Source organism: Etheostoma cragini, chromosome 2 (assembly GCF_013103735.1).
Source record: "Etheostoma cragini isolate CJK2018 chromosome 2, CSU_Ecrag_1.0, whole genome shotgun sequence".
Lineage (NCBI taxonomy): Eukaryota > Metazoa > Chordata > Actinopteri > Perciformes > Percidae > Etheostoma > Etheostoma cragini.
This window is the reverse complement of record NC_048408.1, coordinates 26425075-26435535: the sequence shown is the minus strand read 5'-3', so window position 1 is coordinate 26435535 and position 10461 is coordinate 26425075. Positions and strand designations below refer to the sequence as shown.

The following is a 10461-nucleotide window of genomic DNA, read 5'->3' as shown; positions in this document are numbered from 1 at the left end:
AGGGTTGTGTATTGTATGGATTTTTTCCAATACTGGTGCTAAAATGATTCTTTTAAAGTGCCGGTGCCTAAACAGTGCCTGAACTGATACATAAATACAAAAAAAGCTTTAAAAGCTTTATAACTGGAATGGAAATGGAAATATATAAATGGAAATCTGCTTTGCTTTTCAGTCCTATAAATACGGGTCGTTAAGGCCCCGGTGCAGCAGGAGCAACGGGTGTTGATACCAAACCTTAGTTATATATGAAACATCTGTTAGTATATACTAGTAGTATAACTAATAAGCAGAACATATGCACGTAAAATGACTTTTGCTTCTAATTTGGATAGCCCAATGCGTGACTTAACCCTCAGGAGACACTGCTAATTCTATCTATTTCTGCACAGGAAGAGAGTTTTGTGACAATTTAGACGTGTTGGAGGCAAGAGTGTGAACAGAAGGGACATGGTGAGAAAGCAAGTTGACGAGAGGTGTCGCTTTATTTGTGAGGCCAGAGGGCAGCGTGACCTGATGCAGGGTCATGGTGTTTTGGGTACACAAATGCTGAGATGGAAGTTGCCAGATTCTGCTACTTTGTCAATAATGACGGGCTCCCTCCCTCCACTGCTGGGTCAAAATGCCCTCTGCGCTCTTGTGGTGCAACAGGGACAGCTTATTAGGACATCACGTAATAGCTTGCTTGAGCAGAGCAAGTGTCACATAATTCTTTCACATCCTAAAATCTGCATAACAAATATTAAGAAAAAACGTTTAAGTTACTGTTTCTGCACATGGGCTCGAAAGTAAGTGTACCTGTTTATTGATCTGTAACATGTCATCTGTTTTTACCAGTTTTTTCACATCAGTTCACATGACTTGCTCGTAGGAAAGCACACATGGATATTCTAAACATTATGCTTTATTTCAGACCCAGGGGAATCTTCATCACACAGAGTAAAACATTAAGAGAAATATATATACTGTATCTAATGCTGCCTTGCTTATATGGCCACCCCAGGCAGGCTGTATACAGAGGTGTACAACACACTATATGGAGTGAGATCTTCAAAGATACAGAGCACATGCTAAACTTACAAAACAGCAAGGTCTCTTGAGCATACCAGTACCGACGCTGCCTTTACTGTAGATATCCTTGTCATCAGACAGGTCATTTGCAATGATATGGCCCAAATATGTAATCTCACTGCACACCCTAAATGCAATGCCAGACAGGTAGAAATCAGGTCGCTGATAGTTGCCGTTGGTAGGTTGACCGTCTGTCTTCTTTAATTCTGATAATCATGATCTTACTCTTTTTAGCGTTAAAAACCTAATGACTCTGCCGCCGTTCCAGAGCGGGTCTGCAGATGTTCCGCAACCAGTGGAAATTAGGAGTTAGACCTCAATAGAATACAGTTTCTATGAAACCAGGATTAGAACGGAATTAATATGAGGTCAGGGATACATAAATAATATTAAATAAATAAATGGTCACATGGTCAAGTTTTGTTTGTTACATCTATCTAAATTTTATATTCCCTTGAAATATTCAATTGAAAATGTCCTTTGGCAGCTAACTTATGAGTTACTTATCAGTATTTACTGTATGTTAATTATTGCAATATCTATTATGTAATGTCTGAAATAAATTTTAATTCAAACATCGACAGTGTGCCAAAGCATGTCTTTGATATTGTGCAGCTTTGCGAACACTGATTTCAACTGCTGTATTGATGCATTTAAAATGGATTGCGAGAATTGAATATTATTATATATATGTGCCACCTTGGTCTGTCACATTGATAACTGCTAAACTGTGTTTCTTTGTTGAAAACAATGACAATAAAGATCTATTCTATTGGAGCATCCCTCCCTAAAAACCAGACAGCAGAACTAGCTAAGTGCAATCGTGCCTGTTGGTTTTATTAACGGTCTCTACAAGAAAAGGTTTGAGCATGTTTTACAGAAATATGTCAAAAGGAAAATAAATTGTAAAGCAGGACCTTTTCAACACAACTTATTCCAGTTTCTCAGGGAAACCCAAAACCCAGTCTTCATCATCCCCTCTGTCAAGACCCTGACATTGCATTATTTAGCTTTTTTCTTTGTCCTCAATACTAATAAAGAATAACTCCAATTTTTTGGCAGCATCTTTGTCTCCCCGTTTATGTTTTATTTATAAAAAGCCAGAAAACGGCTGCTGGCATGTTCTTCATGCATATACTTTTACTCTTCTTACATTTTAAAATCAAGCATTCAAATTCAGGATCTATTGATGTGTGAGACAACTGCATCATAATACTGGTGCAGTCACTAATGTCTGTATAACTGCATAACAAATAATACCCCTTCTACCCATTTATATTTGCTCATTTATGGTTCAGTAGCTATTATATATTCCCCGCTGTGGTCATACAAATTGCTTTTGCTTATGATAATATAAACCTAAAATGCTTTGCCTCAAATGTAATGAATATAACTTTAACCCTTAAGCCACTAAGCAATGTCGTGAAGAACAAAGGCGACGGCTTCTATTTCACCACATTTCAGAGTTTATTGTACAATCAAGTCAGTTCACACAAAATGGTCCATTGCACTGGATCATTAAAACTGGCATCAACATGACAAACAATCCCATTGTAAATATCACCCAGCGCGGTGATATCATTAGGGATTAATACAAACACCCTTACAGGGAGAAAAGGTGGATCGGGTTTAGTGTTGTTTGGCTCAGGAGACTCTGAGCCTTTAGTTGTAAGAAGATGACACTGGTCTTTAAAAAGAAGTTCTTCAAATTGCCTCAAAATATGTACACATAAAAAATATTACATTCAATAAAAAAGTTTACTGAAAGATTAGTGCGGTCGGAGAGAAAGAGAGAGAAAGACAGGTGTTAAGAGTGACGGATGGTGTGGACAGTTCACTGTTGTACAAACTGCTGAGGAAGGTGATAATGAAATGCCATTTCAAAAAACAGTGTGTGTCCAGCACACACAAACGCATAAACTCACACACACACATGCTCCCTGAATAAGGAATGAGGATTAAGGACTTTGGAGACCCTGATTGGCTGTATTGTTTGTAAAAGTTGAACCTACTTGCACATGCACGCTCACAAACGTTTAGACCCATGGATACAGCTTCAGAGACGGATGGAGGGTTGGAAACAAAGAGAAAAAGGCAAGTGACAGACGAGGCAGAAAGCTGTTTTTATGCCTTCCAGCCAAAGTGACCGCCACACTTTTTAAAAGTCCCTTTCAACTATTTTCCCTGACAACTACATTTTTAAACTGGACAAGAACTCCAAATAATTGTTTATTATGTGCCACAGTGGCCGGTGGTGTGGACAAACTAACCTGTCGCCACACAAATGACACCAGCGTCCGGCTGGTGTTCTTTCCCAGCTCTGTGATCCCGTCACAGGGGACGAGGGACAGCGAGGAGATGCTACGAGCACTTCCACACACACACGGCCAGACTCCCTCCAAAGAACATGTAGAGCAGGTTCTTCACCTCGTGTGTGACCTCAAAGCCAAAACCTTCGCCAATCACCACGTGCCACGAGCTGCCGAATTTCTTGTCCATGGACTCTTTGATCATCTTCGCTGCACTCTGGGGAATAACAAAAAAAGATAGACAAATAAACATCAACCAATGAAGAATATGAACTTATTTTTGGGAATTACATCTTATGTTTTTAACAAACCAAATACAGATACAGATGTCATTAACCATTAGTCTTGCACTGCCAGACCTTCCTCCACAGCGCTGCAAAGGAGGGTCTGGCTGGTCCACACAGTATTTCAGAATGGGAAAAACGGGCTCTGATTTATTGACATGTCTTTAAAACAATCACAATTGTCATAGGCGGGGCTAAACCCCAGGCAGTGCCCCGGTGCCGGTGTGAAATAGCCTCAGGAAGGAACATGTGTACGTTCAAAAGTTACTTTAGTTGAGGCAACAGAAAACTCAGACTGGACAGATAGTCTAGCTGTCTGGATTTACCCTGCAGAAATCTGAGGAGCAGTTAACCGTAGTCCTCATGAATCCACCGGAGTTTAAAATAACACAACAAAGAAAGTGGAAGGTAACGAACATCCGGCTGAAAAAAAGGACACATGGTGGAATCTTTGGCAGCACCGCAACAATCCCGGAAGTGGAACGCCGTGGGTATAGACTTTTAACTATAGACACAGCATGGCAAACATCAATTTCTGACCGAGCTACCACAAAAACAAAAAAGACGGGAAGCACAAATTATAATACATTTACCTCATTGTTAGTTGCAAACTTTTCACAGGCTGTAACACAAAGCTCCATGGTCTCAACCCTCATTTCCTCTGGCATGTCCGTGTGCTGAGGACAAACACAAATGTTAAGGGTCTACATTCCCCTGCCTGAATCGGTCTTCATGTTTTTTTGCTTGAGAACTTGTATATGTTTTGGTGACTGAGTCGGCACACAACCTAGCACTTTGTCCCACTGGGGAGTTTTCTTCCACCGCCAAAATAAAAAGTAGCCAGGTACAGTTATGTAAAACTGACAGATACTTAATGACCAAACACAATGCACATGCAGTTAAATTGCAGCCTACTAATACACAACACCCCCACCTAAACAGCAAAGGGGTTCAATCAAAATGTAATGTTGTCATGTTGTCTTTGCGGAATGGACTGCTCCCACCCGCAGTTAGGATGTTCTTGTCCTGTACCCAGAGACACTGTCCCGCTTCTCTCCTACCCTGATGAGAGGGAAGCTGTGCAGTCTCTTGTAGTCGGCCTCCTCTTTCTTTCCCTCACCAGTCCCAGCCATTCCGACTCCTGCAAAAAGGACATTTTTGACATGTTGAAAAAGCTAGCTAAACCCCCCAGGTACCGTTACTCAATGTGTGATAGTAAAGCATCGCTAGACACGGACAGACCAGTAGTAAAGAGCAAGCTCACATCTGTATAACTTAACGCTGGCTAACGTGAATAATCCTCTGTAACACGACTCTGGGGAAGAGGTTACATTGCTAGCTAGCTACAACAAGTACGTCATAGTAGTTTACACCAGAAGTGGCTATTTCTCCTTTAGACGATATCGGCAGATAACGGTTTGTTTGTAAACGCGACCAGGCTGGATCAGCTTAGTAACGGTAACTAGCGAACCAGGTTGTACTAGCTAGCTAATTAGCTTAGCTTGTTTGATAGCAAACAGCTGATGCTACTGCTGGCTGATGTTTTATAGCCTAAAAGTCCGCCCTTTTTAAATCCTCCGTCGTAATATTACGAGTTATCATGTGTCGTCGAGAGTAAACAAGGGACATAGGGGTGAATACATAATTACTTACGAGGTGTTTCTCCACCGAAAACTTCTCCTTCTTGACTCCCAGTTCGGTTGTTAAGGAGACATTTTAAACAACGGATGTCCGTACAAGGGAAACCCCGCCTCCTACATCCAAGCTTAGTTCCTATTGGTTTAGAGTCTGTCAATCAACTGAACGACTATTTATATATCTATCTATCTGTCTATCTATCTATCTGTCGGTCTATCTATCTGTCTATCTATCTATCTGTCTGTCTGTCTGTCTTAACGTTAACTTAACGTTTGACTTGTATACAGACATTTGTTAAATGTTATATAGGCTAGTTACAGCACCCTATATTGCTTAAGAAATTAATAATCTACTTATATACATACCTGGACACTCTCATTATAATTATTACTAATGCTATTATTATTATTATTATTATTGTTGTTATTGTTGTTGTTGTTATTTGTATACTGTTTTTCTCTCTGCACTGTATTTTGACTTATTTCACACATTTTTTTAGCTGTTGAAATGTTATGTTGGAAATTTCAATTTCCTTGCGTGAGACATCCCAAAAGGATCAATAAAAAGAATTCTAAGTCTCTAAATCTAAGTTCTCCTTGCTTTAAGCTGTAGGCTATGTCTATTCCTATCTTTCCTGGGAAAGTGTGTAAGTAGGCCTAGTTTGAGAGCAACTTACCCAAAGTCAAAATAACTGATGATTCTGATTCTGAAAAGTGTCTCAAAAAAGTAGAAGTAAGAAGAAGAGGGAAGGTAAAATACCTTATGATTGTATCTGGTAGAGTACGTAGTAGAGTACTTAGTTGCTATAAAATGACACAACTGGCTTTCAAGCTGTGTGTGAGTAAAACCTTTTTTATCCTTTCGTAATCAGCCCTCTTATTGAATCTGACCCACATTCAGGAAACATCTGGGTGGAATCCCCAGATGGAGAGTTCTGACCCAGAATTGTGCTTTACACACACACACACACACACACACACACACACACACACACACACACACACACACAGCCAAAATCACACACAACAATAGAGATGTGTGATTCTCTCTACCTAGGTTGTGCATTTTGCCTCACCAACCCACTGAAACAGACTAAGCCCGTCTGAAATACCACCACGAGCATCTGGATTCATTTGGTTTCTAAAACAATGACTACTGTATATTAGAGTGGATTGTGAATCCCTGGAAAGGCAGATAAAAACACATGATGATCTGTCTCTCCTTCCTCTCTTCCTCTCTTCTGTCCTCTTTGTGCAACCAGAAGAATGATGCAACATGTTGACCATAAACTGAAACCCCTCTCCTCACCTCTAGGGTGTGTTGGCTGAGAGAAACAGTGAGCCATTACACTGCAGATTACGTTATGTGTTATCACATATTTTGGCAGGGTCTTTGTTCAGCCCAATTGATCCAGTAGATGCAATGATTCAAAAGCCAAAGGAAAGAAAAGACTTATTGAAACAGGTAGCCTATGTAAACAAAGGAGCAAGGCGAAACAGAAAAAGAGAAATGACAGTGAGTCTAACAATTTGTGTTTGTGGACGTGTGCATTTGTTTCAGATCAAGTGCGAAGCATCTTAAAATACACTGAGAGAGAGTGAGAGCGGGAGCAATAAACACCCAGGTGAGACACTCACAATGAGAAGTGCTTGAGGGCTGGAAGGTAGTTGAAATAAGAATGTCAAATCAAAGCAGCAGAAGGATGAAGAGAGGGAGATGGAGGTTTTTTTTGACAAAAGGTGCAGAGAAAAGATGCCAACTGGTTTCGAGAGGTGGACAGAAAAGCGAAGGAGGAGGAGGTGGTGGTGGTGCAAGGACCTTGAGGAAAATATTCATCATGAGGGGAAAGCATTCTCTGGTCAATTCGATATAAGGCAGAGTCAAAAACAGAAAACGCTGCTGCACATTAAGAAAGGCAAGGTTTGGATGATAGACGACAACAGAGCGAGTACAGGTGAAGGGCTAATCAACAGTGAAATCCCAGACTGTACAGTAGATGTGGAGGATGTATAAATACCTGGAGAGCTTGCAACAGTGAGGCAATGCATTGCAGTGAGAATAAAACTTGTTAATCTGTTTCTTTAGTCATGAGGAGGGCTGACACCATGCAAGCGCTTGTGCAGCATGAGGGGATGAGTAAAAGTTGAGATAGATTATGAAAGGTTTCACCAGTATGGTTTACTGTGAAAATAAATATTTGAGTTGGAGTGTCTGTGTCTAAATGTGTCTGAGAGTGTGGTGGTGGTGGGTTACAACAGGATTTTCATAATTTCTACCGGCATCAAAGTGAGGTAATTAAGGGGCATCTATAATTCAACAGCAGAGGGAGACCCCACGTGACTCTGCTAACAAGCTGTGATGGAGAGATTTACTGAAAATATTCACTGACTGTATAACTGCAAGACTCACGGGCTGACTGTGAGGCTGACGGTCTGATTAGTCAGATGAGTGGTTGATGACTCCCTGACTGACTCACCAACTCATTCAAAGCACTGATTGATCCTAAATTGATCACTGGCTGCAGGCAGCCAAATCAGGTTAGAATTGTGCAGTGTAGAGTACATTATTCATCTTCAGGGCATTTTTTATGCATTTGCCAATTTTGTTGCATCCTTTTATTCTTGTTAGCCATTAATGACTCCTTAAACAAAAATGGTTGCATTACACACACAAACACACACACACGCAGCTACAGCCACAAGAGATTCTACAGCTACGTTAATGGCTCTGGAAGGCTGTGCTTGCGCACAACTGCACGTTGTGCTGACATCAACGTGCAAACATGCTCTGCATGACAATTATAACATGGTGATATTAAGAAGTTATAATGTTTACCACATTCTCCATCCTGGCTAAGCATGTTAACACGCTGATATTTTCAAATGGCGCTGTGAACACAGAGTACAGCTGAGGACGACGACAATGTCGTTAATGTTGTGTGTATTTGGTCATGAATCAAAGTAATGGACAGATTAAATCATGATTTGAGGATGGTACTAAAGCTAAGGGCCCCGACACACCATCCGACGGCTGACTGTTGGTAAAAAAAGTGCCTCTGATCACACCGAAGTGATGCCGACTGCCGACGGCATGTGTTTGGACAAACGCGTCACGTGCGTCTGGTTTCTCTCGAAATCCAATCAAGTCAGACTGTCATGGCGGCTCGTTCAGATTATGATCAATATTTTACTAAGATAGTTCACCAAAACATGTTTCTAAAGACATTTTAAAGGGCCAGTGGCATGAAAAATTCACTTTATGAGGTTTTTTCAACATTAATATGCGTTCCCTCAGACCGCCAATGGTCCCCAAGTGGCTAGAAATGGTAGTAGGTGTAAACCGAACCTTGGGTATCCTGCTCTGCCTTTGAGAAGCTCAGATGGGCTGATCTGGTCTCTTGCTCCTTATGAGGTCATAAGGGTCAAGGTTACCTCACCTTTCTCTGTTTTGCCAGCCCAGAGAATTTGGCCCACCAACAGCCAATTCTCAACAGCTACAAACTCAGAAATGGCACTTACTGAGGAAAGCTCATTGTGGGACTGGCTCTAGTGGCTGTAATTCTCCACCAAGGCTGAGTTTTGGGAAAGAGACTTCAGACATGGTATTAGGGGACCATTAACTTCTATATAAAAGTATCCAAAGAGAACCATGTCATGGGACCTTTAAATAGGCCATGCAGTTGCTGAATCTGTCTTCATTCCAGATCGACAAACGTCAGTTTAAAAGATTTTCATCCTATCTATTTTGAGAGACTCTAGTCAGGCTCATTCCGCTCATCATTTCCAGGTCATTACTCCACCAATCAGATTGTTCATTTGAGTCTGAATGCCGGCAGTACCAGCCTTTTGAAAGAGCATGTCAGGTTGGCCAAAATGAAGGCCGCCGGCCCCTCCGACAGACGACGGCACGGAACACACCGAACAGACTCGGGTCACTGACCTCGCCAGACTGTCCAATGGCCGATTATCGAGTTAGTGTGTTGTGGCCTTAAGGGATCAACAAAGGTATCACGATTCATCCTAAGGGGGGCATGAATGTCTGCACCCCATTTCATGGTGATCTATCCTATAGTTGTTGAGATGTCCTCATGGTGAGACAGTCAAACTTTATCAGGACGGTGGGGGTTGGTTTGATTATATATGATTGACACCAACCAGAAACCCACAAACTGTCATCAGACAGACTGAAAGGCGAAGACAGCACAATGAGTAAGAAAAAGAGGCTTTTCACAAATTTATAACACCTAAAATTAATTATCAAATAGCAGTTTTACAAGAGTGACACGCATAACAATGGAGCTACTAACATTGTTTAGTGTTATTAACAACAATATTAGTAATGGTGGTGTGATTTTTAGGAAGAGCTGTAGGGATTCAAAGACCACAGCTTTAATCACTTATTTTCTTCAGTCATAAAGCTGGAAAAAAAAACAGGAAACCAAGCACAAGTGAGACACATAATACTGGGAAATGTTGGCAGTGGGAGGTTACACATGACATCACAGTTCAGCTGAGCCGAAAGTCCTTGAAACGTGTGTGTGTATTTCTTTTGGGGGGGGAAGGCAGCAGATCAGCTGTCACGACTCTCAAGGAGCAGATTTCCTGTGGTGTCTGCTGAAGAACACTCACCACTCTCCATCTGAGTTTTTACACACACACACACACACACACACACACACACACACACACAAACACACACACACACACATCAAAGGCAAATTCCTCCGACAGAAAAGATGTAGCCAATCTAATCTGACTGCAACTAAATGAGATCAGGCTACAAACTCGTATGTGTGTGTGTTAGGTTTACAGCATTCCTAAAGATGCTTTGTTGAGGTTTATTCCAGATGATCTGATAGGTGTAAAGAGATCTGTCATAATAATCGGAGCTCTCGCAATCTCATACACACACACACACACACACACACACACACACACACACACACACACACACACGTTTGATATCATTTTTTTTGTTTGCTATGAGTCCAGGAATGTTGTCATAACCATTTATTTATTTTATTTTTTTATCCACCTATTTCACAATATCATCCATGAAGATGCAAATAAGGACAAGCGCAACACTGTCACAGCCTTAAACAACCAAAAGCAAGACAGACAAAGACAGAGAGAGAGAGAGAGAGAGAGAGAGAGAGAGAGAGA

At 41.2% G+C, this 10461-nt stretch overlaps 1 protein-coding gene across 2 annotated transcripts; it reads right to left on the bottom strand.

Annotated features, from left to right (window-relative positions):
* Nucleotides 1–2511: 2511 nt before the first annotated feature.
* Nucleotides 2512–5450, bottom strand: LOC117961475 (dynein light chain 4, axonemal). Of its 2 annotated transcripts, none has more exons than XM_034900174.1 (4): nt 5315–5450; nt 4723–4802; nt 4255–4338; nt 2512–3594 (listed from the first exon to the last, which is right to left on the bottom strand). In XM_034900174.1, exons 2-4 carry the CDS (start codon nt 4792–4794, stop codon nt 3430–3432), a joined length of 321 nt encoding a protein of 106 aa, XP_034756065.1. In that variant the 5' UTR covers nt 4795–4802; nt 5315–5450; the 3' UTR covers nt 2512–3429. The 2 variants fall into 2 exon arrangements, with proteins under 2 accessions (XP_034756065.1, XP_034756074.1); XM_034900183.1 differs by lacking the exon at nt 5315–5450 and adding an exon at nt 4904–4922.
* Nucleotides 5451–10461: the final 5011 nt, after the last annotated feature.

Excerpts from the sequence above, each read along its gene's own strand:
- LOC117961475 (XM_034900174.1), bottom strand. The coding sequence starts at position 4,794 with ATGGCTGGGACTGGTGAGGGAAAGAAAGAGGAGGCCGACTACAAGAGA. Across the intron at positions 4,339-4,722 it reads ACAGCTTCCCTCTCATCAGG|CACACGGACATGCCAGAGGA; the intron begins GTAGGAGAGAAG and ends GTTTGTCCTCAG. Across the intron at positions 3,595-4,254 it reads AGTTTGCAACTAACAATGAG|AGTGCAGCGAAGATGATCAA; the intron begins GTAAATGTATTA and ends GTTATTCCCCAG.